At 42.3% G+C, this 24850-nt stretch overlaps 1 protein-coding gene across 2 annotated transcripts in view; it reads right to left on the bottom strand.

Moving 5' to 3' along the window:
* The window catches only part of PRKG1 (protein kinase cGMP-dependent 1), a 513502-nt gene that overhangs the window by 172556 nt on the left and 316096 nt on the right, over positions 1-24850 (bottom strand). For both annotated transcript variants that reach the window (XM_075154073.1, XM_075154072.1), the window contains exon 4: positions 21859-21964. In XM_075154073.1, coding sequence (XP_075010174.1) covers positions 21859-21964 — 106 coding nt within the window. The remainder of the gene's footprint in view (positions 1-21858; positions 21965-24850) is intronic.

Genomic DNA, 24850 nt, shown 5'->3' with positions numbered 1-24850 from the left:
ATTAAAACGGAGTCATGCAGTTTTGGCCATTCAAAAACTATTTTTACGTGCTACCGCAGTTTGCCGTATGGTTTTGCTTGAAAGATCTCAGGAAAATACTCGCACCGTGGAAACACTGACTGTGCCGAGAAGGCTGTTCTCAGCCTTTCCTGGGGGAATTGCTCTGTCTGGCATGGAAAAATGCCTTAATTGTCCAGCCAAAAAAACATCTCATGGAAGCGAGAGTCTCCTGAGATCAAGGTCAAGCACTGGTAAACATCTGCACTTCCTTTGGCCAGTCTCTTCGCTTGGAGTCTCTTCACTGGCAGAGATTGAGAATGGGCCACCCCAAGTATCTGACACCACCATGGTTAGGACATTATCCTGAGGAGCAGGTTTAGGTCAGCCCGAGAATGAGAAAAGAACTTGATCTTGAACTATCAGATACAACTCTGTATTTTTTGGCTCAAAGCAGACTGAAGATAGAGCAGACCTCTGTTTCTCTCCAGTTCGGTGAAAGCTCCTACGCTCACTCTCTGTTTCTCTTCAGTTGGAAGCTCCCACATAGGAGCCAAATTCTTTGTTTTCTTCAAATCAACATGAATTTAACCTTTTCAATTCAATAAAGGGGAAAACCTAGTTCATTAAAAGCCTTTCCTTTTTTTTGGTGAGCTCATTAACCACAGTCCCCCTAACCCCAGGCACTCCCAGCCCTGCACACGAGTAATATGAGCAAGTCATCAAAAAATCGGCTCACATCACTTAGAGAATGTTTTCACACATACTGTGACACAAAGAGAGACACCGTGAATTAGGGGCGAGGAAGACAAAATAATCAATTTACCAAACCTATAATCTGTGGGAATTTAGTGATCAAGTAAGTTGGTTTTACTCGGCAGGGTATCACACTAAACAAAAACTTCTGTACGAGATCTACTGTCGTAAATGCCAGTGGCTACTTCCTGCAACAATTTATTTTCTGCTAATTACACTTGCCTATCTTTAAATCAATATATTCTATATCTTCATACTTCAGCTTGTTAAACCATTCTGAAGGGAAACAACTATTTGTATGTATAAGGCAGATTGCCAAGTCTCAAGACAATTACAAATACTAAATGAGATACACATCTAAACAGCTATTTCTAATCACATTAAAGGCTTTGTACTTAATCTTTCTTGTACTTTGCTAATACAAACCACAACAATTACCAGGTAAAAAAAATGTACGCGGCGAGATGAATGAAGATGTACTTGGAGAATGGCGTACACAGGGCCTTTTCTAACCTTCAAGCATACCACAATAAAACCAAGAACTTACCCTATTCAATGTGTTTTCCTGTTGGAAAAGCGTCTCCACATCTGAATGTGCAAATAACCTTCCTATTCTCACATTATCACAATACGCCGCCCCCGTAACAATGGACCACGGCATTCAAACCAGCACCAACGCGGTGTTCCTCTTGCAACCGTGAATGCTTCTGGCACTTCAGAGGCCGCTGCTGCCTGATCTGCTTGACTTCTCAACTCCCCCACACTCCTTCTTCAACCAGTTTTGTACAGCAGCGGATGCAGCCTCCATCCAAGACTGCAGACCTCGCACGCCTGTATGCTGCGCTGTCCGTCCAAACAAGCTGTGTTTGACCATCACAAGCTAAAAATACCTCAGATACTCAGAATAGCGTGGACTCGGGCTAAAACAATAGTAAAGGCATGAGCACCACCTTCAAAGCACTCCCCTTGGAGTGAGCTTCTTCCTTGTAAAGGCTATCGATTCATGCCAAAAGACATTGCAAACATTTTTTCTTGCCTTTGAAGATTAATGTCCAATTTCATTCCATGGGTTATTTAAAGAGAAGAATAAAAACCATCACCTCCATCATATTTCTCATCTTGTTCCAAGATACAGGTCAGAGAGAGAGAAGCACGCAGAGAACAGATGCAACGTTTGGAACCGTGTAAATCACAGAGATACAGAAAATATCCCCAGCAGCTGGCCAGGTAGCAGGACAAGCTTTATGAACCACCACCATCCATCATGCTCTACAACCCGTGTCCAACCACGATGGTAATCTCACTGCTCTCACTCAGCCTGTTGGGTGAAACTCAGAAATCCACTGCTATCGCAGCACAGTGATAACGCCAGCGATAACAACTTAAGAGGTACTAGATAACTAAAAGCAGCGAAAGTTAAACTCAGTGATAGAAAAAATTAATTCAGGAAGTATCTGACACACTCCCTTTGCTCCTAGGTCCATCAACAGTCACGGGCGGTTGTAGGGGGGGTTGTTTGGGTATCAAGAGGAGCAGAACCTGCCACTGAGCAAAGAAAGAGTAAAAGCTCCCGAAGCCACCTCCTTAAGATTTATTTCAAATATTTGTTAAAGCCAATTTTCTTCTTTTACCTGCCAAATTAGCTATTGATGAGCTCCCTAAGCTGTAGGCATGCAAGACAAATAAGTACAGTATTGCAGTATCTGGGATCTAAAAGTGGATAAACACAAACGGATTGCATTAGTATAACACATTTAAGCATCCTTCATCCTGAACATTTTGCAGAGATACAATCTAAATACAGAAAGGATCTCTTTTCCTTATGAATCATTGTTATTATCCCACGAATACAACGCAATATAATCACAATATTTCACTCACACCTCTAATTGCACCCAAATAGCAAACTAGCAGCTTTTTCTGCGCCGAGGCTTCATCTCCAACGCAGCGTGCTTTCACGTCTCTAGCAGAAGCTACAGCATCTTTCTGTAATGTCAAGGCCAAAATTAGACGTGCTATTCCTTGCCAAAGAGTATCGGAGGGTGGCCTCACTGCATGCTTCCTAGCAGACAATCCAACGGAGGGTTGGAGTTTAATGAGCTATTCGTTTGGAAGCGTGCCTGGTTCTTTACTTAATTTGGCCTTTAAACTCTAATACAGTTCAGGGTACAAGATGTGCTCCCGAGTTATGCGTTGCGACAAGACGAATTCAAAGACCCTGTCCCTATTCTTCATTTCAGTACGGTTTGTTTTGTATTCAGCAACACGGTTTATTTGCAGTCAGCAACTGTTTCATTCAGATTACTAATGAAGATTAAAATCGCCCCTTCAAAAGGATCTAGAGCAATTCATGCATTTTATGCTTCCATATGCATGGTTCCAATTTGCAGAGGAAGTAATAATTCATTTTATTTCAAAGCTCCTAAGAGCCAGCGCATGCTATTTCATTTTTGCTTGAACAGACAGACTTCGACACGTATTAATCCCCAAAGGATTTCCAATCAGCAAAACATGATTACATGATCTTTATTCAAATGCGTACATCTGAAGGGTTTTGTGTTTATTAAGAGTTAACTGAAGTGACAGCTAATCAAACTCTTGAAGAAATCTTTGTTCTGTTGAAATTCATTTTTCGCAAAGGTTTACCAAATGGGCCAGGAAGGAAAAAAAAAAAAAAAGCAAGCGATTTCAGGGACAAATGGCACATCAATTTCCATTTTTCCTTCAGTCTGTTTCTCATCCACAGCTGGGTTAGCTGGGCAATGTGATAATTGTCAGCCATCCATACGGAAAGATGAAATGAAGGCTAAAGCCTTTGATATGCAAGTTTGCTTACAAAACCATATGGGTGATATTTTTTTTTTTTACTGTGGTTCTCTTCAAAAGTACCAGGCAGCATTTTCCAGCAAAGAGAAAAACCACTTCTTCATAATCTGTCTAAATATATCTAAGTAACACTTACCAAAATGCCTCCACTTGTGAATCTGTATCGGATCTTCCCGATTTACAGCAAATAAATGCCAATTAGATCATGTGAAGAAATAACACCTTTCTTCGTCTTTTGCCACGGTCTTTTTTACTGACCCCATTAGAGGAAGGTTGAGGCTGGCAGACAAATGTGTTGCTGATATTCCTCCTATCCCATGACCATTTATTTCTTAAAAGAAGAACTGGCACCACCTAAGCACCACATTACTCTACGGGGCGTAACTCCAATCATCCCAAGCTTTCCTCTCCTCCCCAGCCACGACAATTTAACCTCCAGTGCTCTCATTCAGGCCGCGCATCTTTCAGACCAGAAAATCCGTTTTAGATCTGTGTTTCTAAAGCACCCTTTACAACGGAGGCCGAAGCGTGTTTTTAGCCAACACCACGTCACCAGGCACTACTGAAACGGGTGCCAGGAGAAAGCAGCAATGACAGAGGCTCTGTTCATCAAGTCTAAAGCCTTGTGCAAAATGCTGAGTCTTTGCACTGCAAAACCACTTCTTAGTAAATACTAAACAGCTTCACAGCATATTTAAACTTCAATGAGACCTTCATAAAAAAGTGGACTCCAAGTTAATGCACTGCTAACTACTTAGTGACATTGTAAGTCCTGCTTGAATGTTTCAAACCAGATCTCAGGGTCATCAGAAGTCTTCTATCTCCACCCAAACCTGAGGCACGGCTTTGAGGGTTTGGGAACGGTGGAATTGTGGGCAGGAATTCACAGACCAGCTATAAGGGACACAGTCAGCTGAGTCACAGTCATCAAACATTAAATATTTACTATTTGCCCTCTAAGGTCTGAAATTTTACTCATGTTTTTGTTTCCCTCCCAGATCTCAATATTCCTGGCTGGGTCTTGATGCTTAGGACTCGCCGCTGCAGCAGAATCTATTAGTGGCAACTCAAATTTGTCAAAATAACATAACAAGCCCGATAATAAAATTACTCCATGTTTCACTCATGCAAAGTGTGTGGAAGTTGCACACCAAGGTCTTCCCTGTAGCTTCATCAAAACCACCCTGCAAGTTCTGGGAGTAAAGGAAAATTTCATCCCACGGTAGCTAAATACAGTTTGAAGCCTCAGGCTTCTTGCACACACTGCTATCATTTTAGCAATTTTATCACGTCCGTTCAGTTCTAGACATGATAAATAAAAGGATAAAACTCAAGCATATGTAAGCCCTGTTGCCACTGTGGCCTCCTCCAGTGCATCAGTTAAGACTTTCACGTCTCCTATTTTGTCATGTTGTTTTAACGTTGGAGCTGGATCTCTGAATAGGAAAAAAAAAAACCCAACAAACCACACAGTCCTTAAGTCAGGATGGCTACAAACAGCTACAGCTCGAGATCCCCAGCAAGCTGCACTGGTGCCACCAGGGCCGGGAGGAGGAAACCCCCATACGCCCTTCAGCTGAAAGCTCGTGCGTTGGCAAACCGCAACCTCGAGTGTGCAGGAATATATAAAAGAGCCTAAAATACGATGCTGAACTACACACAGGCTATTAGGAAGGCAACTGCTGTTTACTGTGCTTTTGATGCCCATCAGGTCACTGTAAAAATAAGCCTGTTTTAAGACCCAGCAATGAAACTAATGTAAATAAACAGCACTTAGGCTCAAGTTAGCCTTGTCTACCAGCAATTAAGCAGTTGCCATGGAAATGAAGCTGATCCTGCCTGACCTATTTTTCCTATATGTGGTGGTCATCATGTGAAGTATTACTTCTTGCTGTGGCATTCTGCCTTGATAAATATCTGAACTTGAAACAAAAAGATCAGGTTTTTAACTACTCAGGCATATGCAACCCCCCGTATTTTTTTTCCATCAAGGCTACTGACTGCAAAAGTCCCAGCTATATTTATTTACCAGTCAATTTTTCAAGTGCAGTTTACATTTTTAGACTTTATTTGAAATGTGAAGTCATAGGAAACACATGCCACTACTTTGAAGCCAAAGGTATTCAGAAGTGCTCATTATTGCAAGAAAAAAAAAGGAGACTGAAAAAGGAAGACAGCAAGGTGATGCAAAACCACTCTACACCATAAGTCTACTAGAAAGTAGAACAAAGGTGATGGGTACAGTTCCTGTTAAGAAAGTGGCATTTTTTATTTAAGAGGTCTACCCAACACTGGCTTAGTAACCAGCATACCCGTGTTGGTCTTCTGCCACCGCTCTCCTCTATGGCTGGGCATGGCAGCAGGGCAAGCTTTTCCCTTCGTCTTGAACCAGCTATTGCTCTAAGCCAGTTCATGGCCATCCACCTGCTGCCAGACTGCACTGCATTTAATTTCACTCTTTCTAGTGCCAATTGTCCAACCACGATGCCAAAACACAAAGAGGCGCCAACAAGTCCCAAACTGGCCCGTCAGATTCCTCCTGAAATCCTTCCACAACAGTATCCTCAAATAAACACATACTTCGACGTGTCCTACTCTCGAGGACAGAGATCCCCCCACCTCTCTGGTGACGTGACCTGTCCTGAACTGCACTATCTTTCCAGGAAACGTATTTACTCTCATGTCCAGCCTGAACCTCCCAAACCTCAACTCATGGCCGTTGCCCCTCGGTTCTATCACTTGCCAGTACCAAGAAGAGTTTGACTCCGTACCTTTGCAACTGCCCCTGCAGTAACGGGAGACTGGTCTTAAATCCCCTCTTAACCCCCTCTGTGTCAATCTTTGGAGGTTTATCTGGAGCTCAAAACACATTGCTCCAGGTGTGGCCTCTCCAGCACCGAGTAGAGGGACTAAATGCTTACCTTGACCTGCCAGCCGTGCTCTTCCTAATGGACTATTCACGGTGACGGCACGCTCGTGGCTTCTACTCAACTTGGCCCCCATTGTATGGCCCAGGTCCTTTTCTACAGACCTCCTGTCCAGCCGCTCAGTCCCCGGCCTCTGCCGATGCATGGGATTATGCCACCCCAGGAACAAAATCTCTACCCTGTACTCCATGTTAAGTTTCATGAGGTTGATTTTGACCCAACAGACAAATTTCTCAAGGTCTCTTTCAAACGAAGGTTCACTCTTTGGCTTGGCACCAACAGCCCCTCTCCCCTAATTTATCCCTGGACGCACATTTGCTGAAGATGACTCTGTCCCACCACCCAAGCTGCCAATGAAGATGTGGATTATCCGCCCCAGTATCAATCCCTAACATACTCTGCTTTTCACCGGCACCAGCTAAACATCAAAGTCATTAACTACCTCTCTCCAAGCCCGACAGTCCTGCCAACTTTCAATCCATCTAACCATCCATGCATCCAGCCCGTTCGTCCTCAGCTTCCAAATGGCAACGCCGCAGGCAACATTGTCAAAAGCCTTTCTGAACCCAAAACAAATGACATCTGCTGCTCTCCCCTCATCCTCGTGCAAGGAATCCATCGCCGAGAAAGCAGAAATTTCTTTCATTATTTCTGAAATATTCCGTCAACAAATTATTCAGCCCTAAAGCTGCGTTTTTCATCAAATAAATTGTTTGCCAAAATGCTTTGCTTGGCATTGTGTATTTGCAGACAAACTCAGATTTTTCATTAGGATCAAAAGACAGTTTGGATACACAGTTTTCAAACACGAAGCCTAAGATATCCTTCTAGCAATTAGTCCGTACTCAAACTTTTCCACCAGCTGTGGAAAAAAAGGCACTTCTACTACTACTTTCCCTAACATTGCACATATTTTAAGCAGATTTCAATTTGTACGCAGATAAGCATCGTTTCCTTGGAGCCCATTAATTCCCTAAAAGTTTCTCTTTTCACTGGAGACCTCAGTTGGTTTTCCGATTACCAACTCAAGGGGATGAACAGTTTTGCAAGGAGAAGAAGTCCAGGCAAACAGAACCCAAAGGCATGACTGACCCCGGCCAGACCTAACGCTTGCATACGAGCGCTGGCAAGAGCATTTCTCTGCCACGGACTTTCATGGTTAATAAAACAACATCGATGAAAAACACTGGGCTTCGATTAATGAATGGTAATGAATCAGTGACTGGTCCACTGCCTATTTAACTATCACTTTGGACCAAAAGAGAAAAAGCAGTAATAGACTGACCCTGATTTCCAGAAGCCATGTTGCATACAGAATAACTAACGAAGAACATCTAGGCTGTTACTTACAGCCCAGTTTTCCGTATCTATTGGCTTAGGGTACAGGTTGATATTCTGTTCAGTCCCACGCAAGCATCTCTAAAGCTGCCTCATTTGGGCAAATACATTTATCAGCGTCATCAAAGTACTTATCTTTGTTTGTAGATGAAGGTGTTTAATCAATTGTAATTGAAAATCTGTTAAATAATTAAGGCACGTAAAAATGTTATCTACTCCCAAGCCTTCTAACAAGCTGAGGGCTTCCATATGCGATCAAATACATTGCAGTGAAATTCAGGCATTTCTTCTTAGAAGAGAGGGGGAAAAAAAAAGATACAGAAGCGAAACTTCAGCCTGTAACCTGTCAAGAAATGTTCAGGTTACTCATTCATTTGAAAAATAATAAAAATGAAGATAATAATCCTCCTTTCACACAGGAGCTGACATATGTTAATACGTGGTTATTAGCTGAGCAAAAGGAAGTGAAGTCTGGAAGCCTCCAACTGCCTTTCTACCAGTATATAAAAGTTTCGGAGTGGCCACCACTGAGAAGGCCAGTCTCACTTTGCCTGGTCAAAAAGCAAAATATTTTAAAGCAGACACCTGGCACTGCTGCAATCCTTCTCCTGAGCTTTGCTGAACGATTCCTTTGAGGACAGGAGACTGTCAGGTGCTTTGGTAGGTTCTCTATTTGTAATTTGAGCATGAAAACAGACACAAGAATAGGGACTGTCTGGTGCGGTAACATGTTGGATAGGTGGATAAATGGTTTTTTATGAGACATGTCAGACCCAAGGACGACGTCTGAAATGTCTGTGACTATCAAATGGCTGCACACTAACCAAGGGCTCCAAAACCAGCTTTGGGGCCCACAAGGGAAGAGTTAAATGGGTCATGGGAAACTTATGCTTGAAAAATAAGGTTAAGAAACAGACCTGGACCTTCAAATCTATCATGTTGTCTTTGCTTTTCCCCCAGCAAGGTGAGTCTACCTTGCTGAGACCTTGAGAGCAGACAGATGCAATACCCCCTCCTAAATCTGCCGTGTTTGTGCTTTCACTTTGATTTCCAACCCATTGAAAAACGGATGAATAATCCGATACTGTTACTTAAATGGAGCTGAAGGGCTTTGACCTTTTCAGATGGGAGCTCTGGACACTTGGCCCAGAGTTCAGCCACCCTGGTCAAACCATTGGTGAGCAACGGGCACACAGGCAGCATGACAAACCTGGAACATCTGCGGCCATAAGAGAAGATAAATGGACGAGCATCACACCCCTTGCTATTTTCTACATTGCCAGTAAACCGCATCAGTATTGTTTTATAAATAAAGGAGTAAAGACCATAGCATTCCGCCTGGATAAAGGCCGCAGGATTAAGTGTTCTGTGATTCCTCCTAAACTTCAAAATTAGTATCAATCCTTGCATGAATCGCTCTCAGTGGGTATCAGTTCAATTACAAGTAACAGATCAGGAAATTAGAAAAGTCAGATAATAAACCGTGTACTCTGATTCCTGGTGCAACACAGAACTTTTTGAACTAATTGCTTAAAGCAGAACACAACTTTTAGAAAAATATTAAAACTTGATTTTGAAATGCATGATACAATCCATCATAATCTTTTTCATATTGTTTCAATACTTCAGAATTACCTTTGTCATAACACCAGGCTTATTGCTATCCTAGCTCAACTTCTGGCCACATTCCTTCCTTTTTTTAAGAACCTTTTATTAAAGACTTCTCCCTGCAAAGACTCGTATAAATGTGTTATTCCGTGTTACTCCCTTGTCTTCTCTAGCGGTTAGACTAGAGGTACGGAGCTCCTTGCGACCCTCAGGATCAAGCATCTTTTCTAATCCCATGCCCATGCCCATGGCTCTTCTCTCAACTCTATGCAATGGACCTCTCTGTGTCCCCCCCGAATTGCGGACGCCTGACTTGGGTGAGACCTTGCAGCTGCAGAGAGCACACCATACGCAAGCTCATGCAACTGTCCTGGTTTCGACTGTCGGTCCAAGGACCGCTTCAATCTTTTTTGGCCTAGCATTGCATCGGTTTAATTTCCAACCACTGACGCAGACCCTCCAACCCTTTTCTAAGCCAGCTTTCAGCTGCTTCGTACCAGGTCAACCTCCTCACAGACGTCTGATTACAGAATGTCAATGCTTCCACGCTTATCATCCAGATATGTTTCCACAATAGAAGACCAGAAAAAAATTTCCCCAGGCTGACTTCCCACAAGCACACTGTTTCTCACAATCCTATCATCTTCTTTTACGATCTGAATCCCATTTCAGTTGCTATATATTTTGTCCACGATCAGTATCAGCCCGTTTCATCAACAGCAGCCTGACATAAACTCTGCCTTCCACATCTGGAACCTCTGAGCTGTTGCAAGATTCATTAAAAGCAGTGTTAATGACCAAAACCCCACCCTCAACAACTCTTAAAATATTTCTTTGATGCAAGCTACCTAGACTTGCTGATTTTAAAATAATTAATTCTAACAGCTGTTGAACTTCATCACCAACATACTGAACAGTTGTATTACTGCGTATTTCTACCATTTCCTATCCATTTTTCCTTCTTTAGACAGCATTACCAGACTGGGACCAATGTGATGATGACTATTAGTTTTTTCCTCTTGCATGGCCGTTAGCACTATTAGTTCTGTATTTTTTCTCGTGTCCTTTTGCTTCTGTTATCACACGTCTATGCTTTACTTTTTTATAGTTCCTACTTCATCACCACCACCCTTCCTTAGATATCCCGAAAGACAGAGGCATTAATGTTAGTAATGCTTCAGCAGCTGCCTGTTGACTTCAGTTTATCTCCTAAACACCACTTTTCATCTCAATGCTGTTTTGTCTTTTATCTCTCTCTTCCACTCTTTTGCTATGGGATCCCAAACTGGGACTGTTCCCAATGGGCTTCTTTGGACAGCTGAGTATCTCTGGGAGCCCACGGGTGGTTTTGGTTCAGGTTGGGCTGAACTGCCACCCTACACTGCTTCACCACCAAACAGGTCGAGTATCAGGGGTATCTTCTAGTTCCCGCGATGACATCAGGGGTATCTTCTATTTTACAAGATCAGAGACTGCCTATTCCCATCTCTCTACACCTCTGCAGAACGTCTCTCTACTTAATCCATCCACTGCAAGTCACAACTGCTGCTCATCTTGAAACAAAACATAAACATGAAGCATAAACCATGCTTTGAAAAACCTCCAAAATGTCTCATTCGTCACAATTCATCCATCTCTAATGCTTTAATACCAAGCATCACTGTTCAGCTCCATTCTGCCGCAGCTAGGGCGTGAATGACTAACCTGGGCATTTTAAATAGTTGATAAATCAAAGGCCTGGAGATCACCATATAGCATCTGCAAAATAACAGCCTAACAAGTCTTGCCCAGTTATTCTGGGCCGCCTCCTCAGCTCATCTCTTGGCAAGGGAAGCCCCAATGAAGCCATCCAAGGCTGTCCAGGATGGAGCTAAGCGCTGCAGATCTTGACTTGGAGATCATGCTACCTTTCCAGAGTTAAGTCACACTGTAATGCGATCAGAATAAAATAATAATAATATCTAATAATTTAATCTACTTCAATATTTGCAGTGTAAACCCCAAATCTTAATCAGTCTACTCTTCACTATATTTTAGCAAGCAATGGAAAACAATCTTCTTGGTATATATAGCCACAAACATCCACAAAGTATTACAATACAAAATGTTAATTGGGTAGGGATGAATTATTTCAAACAAACCCTAACACCTTCATAAATCTCCAGTTATGCCTAATATTCTGCATCAAGCTGTGAAGAGCTTGATTTCTTCGCTGCTGCAGAAAACACAAACGTCTAAGTCCTTTCTCAGCCCGGTTTGCACCGGAGCTCAGGAAGCCGCTGTCCTCCGAATCATGACAGCAACTACTAATTAGGCAGCGAGCCAGGATTGGTTTTGACCTGATGCAGAATTACCAACACGAGTTATCTTTCTCCAAACAGGCAGGATGCGAGATGTAACTATCCCTGACGGCTCTGAAGCACCACTGCAACAACAGAGGACCAGACTCTGGTCCCGTTTGTATCAGTAGAAAACCACCTGGTTTACCAGTAATTACATCCTGCTGATTGATCCGTACCTGAGATCAGACTCTCGAAAAGTAAAACGTGATTCTCATCGTGGGAAGAAACGATAACTGATGACAAACAAAAAAGACAGCATTCACCCTAAAAAAAAGGGATTTGAAAATTAAAAATAAAAATCAACACCATTAATTTTAAAGGCTAACAGCCAACCACCCAAGAAGAAAGAGTCCAAGATTTAATTCCTGACAACACCTCGCCTGCTCGATTAATCAGCAGGCACGGGGCTACACCACTCCAGAAACACAAGCGTCCCTGGAGCTCTAGCCTCCATATAATGCTGCAAGAAGAAGTACAAAACATCACCAAGAAAAGCTCTTCTGTTAACTGACCGTACAGAACGGATTAATTCATTGATAGTCGTGGCCTTATTCTGGCTTGACTTGCGTTTTTTGCCGTCTCTGCCTTCCCCGCAGACACCGACCCCCTTGCCTGTTTGCTTCCCACAGCTCCTAGGCTGGTTATCTTCAGCAAGTTTTACAAAAGAGAAGCACAGCTCGTCCTTGCATTTACCTCCGGGAAAGCTGCAATAAAACCATTTTGGAGCTGCTGCTGGACAGTGTTTCAAATTAGTTTTTTTCTTAAACTAAAGAACAAGACACTCCATCGGTCTTCCTGAGAGCATCTGCTTTGTGAGGCTCGTCGTGTAACGAATAAGGGTAGTTTGATTGATCTGAATAATGAAATTTCTTTCGTTTTCAGCTGCTTCTTGTTTTTTCTGTTTATTTAAAAACAAAAATTTCTCTCTTCCAACTTAGATGGCAGGATGGCTGACACAGCTGATTACTTTTGTTGTTGTGTTTTACCCCTGCAACCACCTTCCTGCATGCCCTTTCCTTCCTTCTTTCTACGCAAGGTTACAAAGCTTCATCGCTATTACCTTTTAACATTTAGGGACGAAGGAATTGTCTTTCTCTTTTCTTTCTATGCAAATAGGCTTGAAGAGCCCAAATGGCTATGCACGGACCTGCCGAACAGATTTTACCTGGACCATGTTGACTTGGAAGCACTACAACAGAATAACCTAAAAGGAGAAGGCAGCGATTTAAACCAAAATGAGATCTTGTGCCTGTTGAGATCATGTGTGCATCTTTGAAGGTGTTTTTCCTTACTGATAGAGTCACTATGGGGGGAAAAAAGGACATATGTGGCTTTGCTCTCCTTTGAAATGTAAAGATGTTACCTCATGTAGTACAGCAACCCTACCAGCAAATCAGATTCTACCTCACCAAGAAAACTCTGAGTTGAATGAAAAAAAAAACGTGCAAAGAAAGTCGAAAGCTTCAAGATCCTCACCATCCGCAGACATCTTATTACTGCTACCACCTGTGGCCTCCGTCACACAGCCTGCGGTTTCCATTTCTGCACCCCCTGGTCCCTGCAACTGGCTGTTTCCCACTAGACGTATCAACTCCTCATTTCTGCAAAGCCCTAAAGTGCCCCACGGATGGACGTTAGGAGCAAAGTCACTGTCTGTCACCTGCCTCGGGTAAATTATTTCCTGCCAAATTGCAGATGGGCAGCAGTGGCAAAAGGGAAATCACAGCACGCCCCATTGAGACTTGCTGCGATTCCCCCTTCGGAGCACAAAGGAATAGGTCTGTGCAAAGAGGGCAGGTTTAGATTGGACGTAAGGAAGAAATGTTCTACGATGAGGGTGGTGAGACACTGGCAGAGGTTGCCCAGAGAAGTTGTGGATGCCCCGTCGCTGGAAGTGTTCAAGGTCAGGTTGGACGGGGCTCTGAGCAACTTGATCCAGTTGAAGATGTCCCTGCCCACGGCAGGGGGTTGGACTGGATGACCTTTAAGGTCCCTTCCAACCCAAACCCTTCTGTGAGTCTAAGATTCAATGACATTAAAATGAGATATAGACTTGATTCCCATTTGTATTAATCCACATTTCAAATACACCAAGCTGACACCAAGACCAACGCTATCTTCAAAGCAGGTCAGGGGCTGCTGTCTTTAACCCCCTTAATGCACTTAATCGGGTTATGGCAGCTGCCTTGATTGAAATGCTCCCATGTAAAAAAAATAGCAATTATATCCTCCTGCTTCCTCATGCCCTGAATCAACTAGAACATGAGACTTTCGCCTTCTTCACACTTCTCCTCCCTCTTCCTTATGGGGCATTGCCTCCAATAAAAATTTTCCTTAGATTAAAACATGCTTGGTCAATATTAAGCTTCTGTTACTTAGAAAATATCTGCCCCAGCCCCTTCACATGCATTAACAGCATTCACAAGGGATTACGGAGGCTAGATTGTGGCTACCGAAATAATGCGTTACAAAAAGTATTTTAAAAAAATCTTAACTTGGCCTTCTCTCCACCGAAAGATGAGAAAGACTATTTTTCTTGTAGAAGAAAAATAGACAGTTTCATCCCGTGACACATCATTTCAGTTCTGCTTCAGCGCCTGCCTGCGCACTGTGGGGCGGTGGAACCAACTCCTCGTGCTCAGCTGCCCGCAAACAGAAACTTCCTTCGAGATATCCTCAAATGTCCCCAGCACAAACTGAATTTAAAGCAATGTGGTAAAGAACAAACAGACCAGACAGACAAGATTTTGTGCAACTTCCAAAGCCGAAACATGGCTTTTATTCCACGCAGGGCTACTGAACTACCACAAAACCTGTATCGCAGGCTGTCTTCATACTTTATGCATGAGCCCGGGAGGTGCAAGGACCTCCTGAGAGCTCCTGTGGGCACCCTGGGTATCTTCACTTGAAGCAATTGAAGTCTGCAGCCTTACACTCAGCTTCCCACACAAAGCCACCCCTGAATCCTTCCCACGCCTGCCCGAGGAAATACAGCAGCCTTTTCCTTCTTTCTACCTTTAGGTCACTCCTAATTTGCTTCCTGACATCTTATTTACTCTCCGGTTTGCATCCCGGAGGCTGCCGCCGTCCTCCCCTGCTGTGGTAACTCATTAACGCTCTTCCCCGCTGCGTCCACCTCCGCCGACCGCCTGTCTCCAAGCCGCTGTTGCTCCCTCTTGCTTTTACCTGGGGGGGGCTCGGTGGTCCTTGGCAGACCATTAGCTGCACCCTGTTGACGCACACACGGATTTGTGGCAGCTTACATGAATTAGAGCCTGGGAGGTGGCTCTCTGCGCGCTCAGGTTTGTCGTTAACGGTGAGAAATCCAAGCTGAGAAACACAAAGCTAGTGGTGGTACGCGTGGCTTTCTAAAACGTCTGTTTTCCCCAACGCTAGCTGTAACGCATGATTTATCCAACCAAAAGGCAGAAGAGTTAACACGCGATTTATCTAACCAGGCTTCAGAAGACTAAAGTTTCAGTCTTGCAAACCCCCTCACGCCACCTTAGCCTTCCCACTAAAGCTCAGTGTAGCTCCTCATGGCACGGTGAGTTTAACATGACCTACAGAGAGTCAGGGGCTAAGCTGTACTTCCACCTCACCTTAAAAAAACCACCAGAACAACCGAAAGGGACAGCATATAGAAATTGGTTTTGATATGTTGCCTACAAGTATGAATTCATTCTTCATTTTGAGGATCAGTAAGGAGTCCTGTAACACCAGTAAATCTTCCTGCACTAATTGTGCTGAAAGTTGAGTTGATTTTCTGCCTGCTTGATAGTCCCTCTTGCGTATCCTTTTGCTCACAATTACAAAAAAAGGATAATTTTAACCCTCACGGTGGACTCAAGGTGGCTGTAGACCTCAGCCAAGAACGACCTAGGTGGACATCTGCTCTGGAAGAGTCCCCATTGTTTCCAGGTGCCCTCTTCAAAGCCGGCCCTTCTCGTGATGTGGAAAGACTCTGTCCACTTATGCTTTCCAGCTAAAATTGCCACTTAACAGACATGCTCTAATGCAGACCAGTCATTCAATCTTCCCTCTCTTAGCGGATCGCGCAGCGTGAGGCGCTAGAAGGAACAGTGCATCTTCAGGGAGAAAGGAAGATACTACTTGACAGCTCTGCAAATTGGAGTAAAATTGTGGGTGGCATACGATCCGCCTCGCTTGAGTTATGCTAACAGGGAAGAGAGGGCTGAAAAATGTCATGTGTGAATGCTTCAGAAGAAAGAAACGATTCAGAGCTTTCCACAGACAGGATTCAGAAAGCCAGCTCAGCTGCAAAGCAGTCAAATTACGCATCTATTACCTCTCCCTAGTTTTACCCTTTCCTGGGCTTCTTATTATGGTCAGTATGGGGCACGGTAGAGGAAGGTGAGCCGATTTTCAAGTTTGGCCATCTCACCTACCGCTCTTGGGAGATGCTGTTTGGATGTTTCCAGCCTTCCTGGCGCCATCCAGCAGATCATAATCTGGACATAAGCTTTCTTGTCACCGTGTCAATAGCACGGTTCATGGATCACAGGTTTGATCTGGTGTTCGTCAGCCTGGACAGCAACAGTGGAAGTAAAAGCGAGGTAACTTGACAGATTTCTTGGTTGCCTCTGAGGTCAGACGGAACCCGATCATGACGTAATAATCCAGCTTGTTCCTCCTAGAGACACTCCTTGGACTGCCTTTGAAAATTTGGACATCCTAAAGGTGGGTGATGGCCAGATCTTGTGGTTCTGAACACCCTTCAAGATGACGCTCTTCGCCTTCAAAGCCTTGGACCCCCATCCTAGTGGGGATGGTCCTCTCCATTTTGGGCTCAAGCCACATCTTGGGATGAAAAGGATGCCGGTCAAGATGGGGTCCTAGTTTAAACCAATACATCTGTTCTTCTATTTAGCTTTGCATTAAGAATAGATGCATTTATTTGCCTTACAGAAATAACTTCCCTTTTCCTCTTTCTCTGCTATCCCCTCTGTTTGCTTTGTCTACGTTCCAGCGCTCCGCAAAATTTGTCTCCTTTAAGCCAAACCCCATTTTGCAGATTTAGTCAGCTGAAACAATCTTAACATATATACTTCACCAACTCACCATCAATCTCCAACTCTCTTTTTCCAAAGTGTCTCCTCCCTTTGCCTTACTCTCTTCATTTTTCTCCCACTTCTATCCAGTATAATTTCACCCTAAGATGCACTTTAGGAAGCATTTCATGCAAAACCGCAGGCAATTTTTCAAAGACACACTCATTTAATAAAGCTTCACACATTTTTGTATTTGTCTTCCTCTCACTGACAATCGACTCGCATGAAACGCAAAACCTTTGCTCTAAAAACATCACACTACTCACCTTGACCGATTTCAGTACATGTCGCCACAATTAAATACGTGGCTACACGCAAAAAACTTTACCAGCCTAATTCCCCGGGCAGACAAGCCGCGAGTGCATAAACTCCCATTTCTTAGAGACAACCAGCTCAGTTCTGCCGTGTCTGCCCAGATCACAGCTTCCCACTTAAGTCAGTTTGGAGTCGGATAAAACTGTCAACGAGACTCAAGATGAAGCCAGAGCGCTACGACAAAACGGTAAAGGCTGAAGAGTGAGCACTTCTTCAGCCAGGTGGAAGTTTTTGACATGAACATTAAGTTCAAAGCTTGGGCTAACAAGATACTTTGATTTTCTTTCTATTAGCACGACTGAATTTTTATTTGTAAGATTCAAGATTGTGCGCATATGTGTGAACCTCCTTTAAAGTTTCCACTTTTAAAGGTAGATCTGCCTCCGAGGCAGCACAGAGTATTCATCATTTGTTCTCCTGATCTGTTCCAGGGTCGTGGATGAATCAGAGTTTACACGGTGGACTGGAACATGAGGACTCTTTTTATGGAACATTTAGGAAGTTGTAAAAAAAGACAGTATTTACTCTTCCAAGGCATTCTGGTTTTTAAACTTTTATGATTTAGCAGGAAATTATTACACTTGCCACAGCATAAGGCTTTTTTCCATCTTCTATTTCCTGGACAAAGTTATTTTACAAATAGCTGTTTCCTTAACTGAAATATTCTGATCTTGCTGAAATGGAATTATTTTTAGTACAGGCTTGAGAAGGAAATCATTCTAACGTCGTAACAATGAACATTGCAGTGGGATGTACAGTTGATTTTAGCATAGCCGTAACCTCCACTGCAGAATGACGCTCCCTCTTGCTTGTGTAAGGGCAAGTATATTCAATGATATGCAGAAAGCACCAAGTTGGGTAAAAACTAAAGAAATGCTCAGCAAAAAACCCTATACCATAGGGAGTTACAAAATCTACAGCACAGTATTACATTTTAACTTTTTACTGTTAGCTGCACTACGAAGTAGCTTGATCTAGCATTGATTTAGCCACATAACGAGCTACCGAAAATTTGTGTTTCAAAGGAAATCATTGCTATGATTTGTCATTCAACATATACACAGGGATCAAAAAATAGTCTGGATTTTCCATCCCTTACTTGAAGCAGGTGCTGCTAGGGAATGAGGCCATCTTTTGATCACTTCAAGGATCATCCGTGGACTTTACAAGCAGGAGAAAGGGATACACAGACCGGTTCCTCATAAATACTATGAAAAAGAGGATGTTCACTTGCTCCTTACTCCAGTATATTGCAGTTGATTTATATAAAGTCAGAAGAGTTATCTCCAGTGTTAGAAGCCCATGAAAACTATGGTACTACTACTCCTTGGAGCAAGCCAGGAGACAGCCGTCTGGCCCAGGACCCATTAGGAAGATAGACCTGGACTTCTTAACCAGGAAACATACTTTTTATGGTTTTCTTACGGCATTCAGAAGAAAGGACTGGACTACACAACCTCTGGACATAAAAGGGTGAAATTAAGCAAACGGTAGCTGACTTGTGTCATCAATATGTTCCTCCTGTGGAAAAACATGGCAAAATCACAACACCGGTTGTGGGACAATATTTCGTATAAGGTCCACAACGAGCCCCGGTGATACCAGTGCTCAGACTGCACTTTTTTTCAGCAAGATAAATGAGAACATATGAGTAGTCTTACTTCACCCCCAAAAACTTAATTTCTATTGTATTTTGTTCATAGGTGAAAATACGTTATTGAAGACAATGACCATTATGTTACTGTGACTAATGACAAGATTAGAAAGGGTAACTTTTTTAGACCAATGTCAGCAAGAAAATCATGCTGTCCAACCCACTGACTTTTCTGTGAACAGGTTCCATTTAAACCTTTGTTTCTATTCCATTTGATTTCTTAACAACAGCATTTTCGTTCACTTATTAATATAGGAAAGAAAAAAAAAAAGGAACAAAGAATAAGGTCAACAATTGACGTACCTCTTGTTTTCAAGATTTAACCTATTTTTTCCTTAAAAAGATTTAGAAGGAAAGCATCCTTAAAAATGAGCATTTAATGTAATAAATGGAATTTAAATTGAGCTTGAGATAGCTATTGATGCGCAGAGCCCAACTGGAAGACACGATGGCTAGACACCATTTTGTAATGACCTTCCTACAGCTATCTGCTACAATTGTGGTGCAGAAAGAAATCTTTTCCTAAATTCAAACTCTAAGATTTAAAGAAAAAAATATTTGCTTCCCTTAGGCCTTTCTAATGAGCATTAATACGCGGCCCGACACACTGTAATAGGCTGTGTCCAAGAAGCTCAGACAGTGTGAGAAAACGCTTCTCGGTTTCCTCCTCATGCTATTTGCTTTAAAATCAAAGCTGGGCAGGCTCTGTGGAATCTGCATCCAAATTAATCTTGACAATCTTCTAGAAAATCTCTATTAAAGCTCAAAGCTTAAGAGCTTAATGCGTGCGTAGCTTCTGGTTTGAAAAAGAGCCAGAGGTTCTAACCCCCAGAACTGATCTTACATTCATTTTTTGGTTTCATTCACCAGCACGCAAGAAAGGCCAACGCTTGTTAACGTTTGAATTTATGATTTTTGAAACCCTTTCAGTATGGCAACAGGTTTTGTTTTCTCTCCTGAGTTTGCTTGTAACCATAAACTGAGACAGCTGGAGAAAGCTAGACTTTGATGACTACACTTTCATGTCATCTCTGAGCAGCAGAACATCTCCATGGAGCTCCCGCTCCTCTCCAGGGAAACACCTCGTCCTCATCAGAGGCCATGCTGCCTGGCCAATTATTTGAGTTTCATTAATTTATTATCATTATTATTATCATTATTATTATCATTATTATTATTTTATGACTGAAAATAATCACAGGTGAAACTCCAGGCCACGAGGAGAGGCCAGGAGGTGGGATGTCAACCCAGCCAAGAACCAGTGTAGCGAGTAGGGCAGGTCTCTGCTCCCAGATCAAGCGGCTAACGGTGCCCACCTTCGTTAATTCCTCACCCGGGGTCCTGGCTGAGCTGCGGCACAGCCACACTCGTGCCCGGTATCGGTCCCACGGGACCACCTTCCTTGGCTCCGCTTGCCCTGCCCCTAAAGGCTTGCCTGGGGACCACAGGACTGTGGGCTGTGGGACAGCCCGATTTTGTGACTCCCTGACAATATCATCACAGAGATTGAGTTAGTGTATATATATTTATATATTATTTTTCTATAGGTATTTTATATATTATATATATTAAATACTAGCTATTTTTATATATTATTATTATATTTTTTTCTAAGTCCCTTCTTCCTCCAATACTAACTGGAGAAAAACTAATATAAAGTTGAATGAATATAGGCTACTCCTTGAGTTTATGTTCCTGAATGTGAAGTGAATGCACTGTGCATGTTTTTCCAATTTTACAAGTCTTGTATTTGAAAACCCATAAAAAAGCAGGTCAGAAACAAAAGTAGATCAAGCATGTGACACGGCAGGGTAAAAATTCGAACGCCCGTATTAGGGAGACCTGCTACCTGTCATCTGATATGGCTGCGTGGGATTAATTTTTCATCTAAAATATCCTTTTTAAAGGGTGTATCATTACTCAGGTCACTAGTTTGCAAACTGTAAGATCTTCTAGATCTTATAACAGCACTTTTCCCTGAAAAACTCTCTTTGGAAAAAAGAAGCAACTTCTGGAAATGAAGCAATAATTGCTAAAGCATTTCCCTCCATTGAAAATTAGCCGCATCCAAAATAAAAAAAAAGAAAGAAAACAAGTACAGCTTCCCCCTGGAGAGAGGTGAAAAGGAGCCCAAATCTGAAGGAGTTTGATCACATCCACCACCAAGGGAAATCATCTCTCGGGTATAATTGTACCCCTTGCGCTGCTTCTGCGCAGCGAGGGGTTGTCGGTTTGGGGGGGAAATGATGCAGCGGGGAATGTTTTGATCCGGGACAAGCCTGGTGTAGTAACATCTTAGGAATGATGGGATTACTTACAGTATCACACTGACCTGGGCAATTTTTTTCTTTACAATTCGGTGACGTTATGCTTCTATTCGGGATTATTTGGCTGACATGAAACAATGCCCATTCCTCACTGCTATGGTATTAGATATCGCTTTGGTAGGGAGGATTTGTTCCAGTTTGAGACGGCAGCAAGAACCGAAGGAAAGTTTGAGGGAGTCAAATTTAAGGAGTGAAAGACTTGGCTTTATGTCTTTCTTGTTACTCTTCTAACCTGTATTTTACAGCAACCTAAAGTTTTTGCTTCTCTAGAAACTCGCATTTTACTTCTAGAAGCACAAGAACACATTTTAAATGGACTTGCTTCTTTCTACAACAGTTTACAAACCAGATTTTTCCCTAGGGAGAGTGGTGGTTTTTTTTTTATAAATGGGTATTTTCTTTAATAAGGTACGCTTCAAGTGACTCATATTAAAGCTTTGTCTTACACCTCGGCTGCGTGACTCCTTGCCAATCAATAACTCCCAATGGGAATGAAATTAAACCACAGCAAGACTCCTCCTGGGGCTCACCCTCCTTTCGGCTGGAGGATACGGCTTACAGATAGTTACACAGCAAATGAAGGAAAAAAAAAAAGAGATGAGAAGGAAACAAATCAAATACTGCACTCACAAAAAAGTCAAAAGATGAGGACGGCAGTTTCACTGTATTTTTGGATAAAATAAACAAGTGTCATACCTTTTTAAAAATTCCATATACTCAGTATGCTTGATGAGGCCTGTCCTCATCATTATTGTTTGAAAACATTGCCGATCAATAGCCCAAAGTTTCACATTTACGAGAGCTGGAAAAAACAAGACAAGGGGAAAATGTAATTAGCAAAATGTCAAAATTTGAAAAACCTGTTGTGACTGCAGAGGAAAACGAATTCATTCATGAGAAAGCATGAAAATGGGTACACACTTCAAAACAGTAACATAAAACTCATCCGCCGGACAATGGACTAAGCATGCACTGAAATGATCCAAAATATCTGAAATTTGAGCTGTAGTACACGGGCTTTTAGAAAGACCGCCGAAAAGCAACTGTGAGATGAGAAGAAATCAATGCAGGCTGAAAGCAGGCAGAAATAGGGGGTCAGTTCATGGTAACCTGGGACACATCATTGCCTATGACACCGAGCGATCCGGGGAAAATTTTAGCACATTATCCTATTTCAGTTACAGCAAAATTCATTACGGTTTCATCCTACTCCCAAAGTACGTGACAGATTTCTCCTTGACCTTGAGAGGTTTTCTAGAACCCAGTCTGTTATATCCTAATGATTGAACGTGCACCAATCCTGGACATTGTGAATGATTTTCTCCAACTTTAGTTTTCAGGTCTCTGATAAATTCCAAGACTTCTATGTTATGCACCATACACTACACCATATATTTCAGAAGCAAAGTCCCGCTGTAAAACCAAACGTAACAGATTACCATTGCATAAAGCGCAGATGCTCAAAGAAAACAGGATCATGTGAATTGGATGCGCAGAACCCCAATGGAGCAGATTTTCATCTCAAATGTGGCTTAGACGTTTGCATTAACTATAAATGTTTGCATACATATACAGTTTCCAATAGTTTCTCCTTAGAGAAACAGTTTAATTAAACAAATCTGCTCTAAAGACCTCTGCACTTGTATTTATTCTTTTTTCCCAGAGAGTAATTGCAATAAATTTCATCCCCACATCCCCTTTCACTTCAGGAAACAGAGATGAGCAAAAAGACTTTCAGCAAAATACTTACAAATATTCTCACAAATAAAAATCCAAGAAATGACTTTGCTTTTATTTGCTGGCCCTTTAGTTCACAAACACCCTGGTTAATGAGTTTTTTATCCCTAACCACATTTGCAGGATGTAAAACTCCCAAAGCGCGAATTCAAATTTTTCTTCTCAAATCCCATTGCAGAACTAAGTGAATGCATCACATCATTTAAAGCCTCTTCTCATTTTCAAGACAGAAACTCCTTTTTGAGAAGCGTTCTTAATTTTACAATCGAGCTGACGGGAAAGAATGACCTATAGCTTTAGTATGAGAGATTTCTGTAAAAAAAAATTAGTCTTCCACTCTCTTCAGAGTGGAAGAGACAATTCATATGAATGGGATCTCTATTTTTCTGGTTTTTTACTGTCTTCTGCAAAATAGGGGGTTTAATTGATTTTTAGATGAGCTCTGTCCTAGAAGAAGAAATGAATATTATTCAACAGGGTGTGGGAGGGGGACTCTGAAAAGGATGGTCTCCTGCTGTACTGGCTGATGATGATGAGGGTTGGTATCGAGTCAATAAAAACTCGGAAAAATCCCAGTAAATTCACTAAGAGCAGGAAAATACTATCTTGTAAAGTAGGTGCTTTCTATCTAGGTGAACAAACGTAGGCGATTTCAGCCAGCCTGGCCATTTCAGGATGGTTTGTATTCAGTGTGATGTCCGATTGTCACACAAGGTAAAAAGGTGTGAATGGCAAAAATACTGGTAATTGAAAAAATTTAAAAAACCATGTAGTGAATGTGAAAATAATGAATGAAACACAGGTTGGGTGGTTTTTTTTTTTTTTTGGCCTAAAATATCCAACAGCATCCCAGTGCCCTATCATGAACATGTACCATGAACACGTCTTATTAGTTCATCAGAAGTATTTTTTCCAAAGTACAGCCATCCCTTCAAGTAAAATTCAAGTTTTCACCTATATTTCTTTCACACAGTCTTCACAGCGAAGGCATAACTAGTAAGCTGACATCACTAGTTAAGTAAGCTCAGACGATAGCAAATACTTAAATCCACCTTTTTTCCCTATTGTCTCATGTAATTCTGAAAGACAGAGCATCCTTCCTATAAATAATTCTGTCTGCTGCTGCTTCCCAACGCATTTTAACGGATTCATCATCTTATGCAAACAAGTAGCTCTGAAAAACAAAAGGTTTCATCCCAGTACCAATCCTGGCCAGCTGGTCCTTAACAGACACGTTCAATCGGCACCTGGGACCAAATTCCTGTTGGGGTCCATCGCAGCATGTAAGAGCACAGCCTCCGAGTGGCGGAGTCCCCACCCTTGGCCCATCGGATGCATTTATATGTTATCACGCCTTAAATCAGTGACAGATGGCAATCGGCTAACTCTTATTTTTCACGTACGTAGTGAACGATGAAGGTACTCGGTGGATTTTCCTTCCTGCAACGGGTTCAGATACAGCTGCAAAGATACCACCTATCTCTGAGGTCCGCACGGGTACCACGGAGCCAGAGAAGCAGTCACTTCTCATTCTCCTCTGATCCACAGATGCTTTACGAAGCACTACATCGTATTTGATTCCCCAAAGACCAAGAAGAATCGTTGCTGCATGGCCGGTGCTAGGTAGGCTCTCACTCGGTCTCTTAATGCACTTAGGTAAACGGCAAATGTAATTTAGTACCTCTCGAGCAAAATGAAGATCCATTTATTGCTGCTAGAAATTGTCCTCTTAAAACAAATCTCCGCAGCTGGCAATCTTCGTGGGAGCACAGGACCAGAGGCTTACTTAACCAGCCTACAAGAAGTCACATTCCCCTGAAGGTACCCTCTAGGAGCCCAAGTTATATACACATACAACTATATTTATATATATGAATATATATATATATGAATATATATATATAAAAGTACATATATATACACACACTTATATCTAATTATTTATAATTAT

This window comes from Calonectris borealis, chromosome 7, assembly GCF_964195595.1.
Source record: "Calonectris borealis chromosome 7, bCalBor7.hap1.2, whole genome shotgun sequence".
NCBI classification, from domain to species: domain Eukaryota; kingdom Metazoa; phylum Chordata; class Aves; order Procellariiformes; family Procellariidae; genus Calonectris; species Calonectris borealis.
Note: the sequence above shows the minus strand (reverse complement) of the source record. Positions and strands in the feature narration are given on the sequence as shown.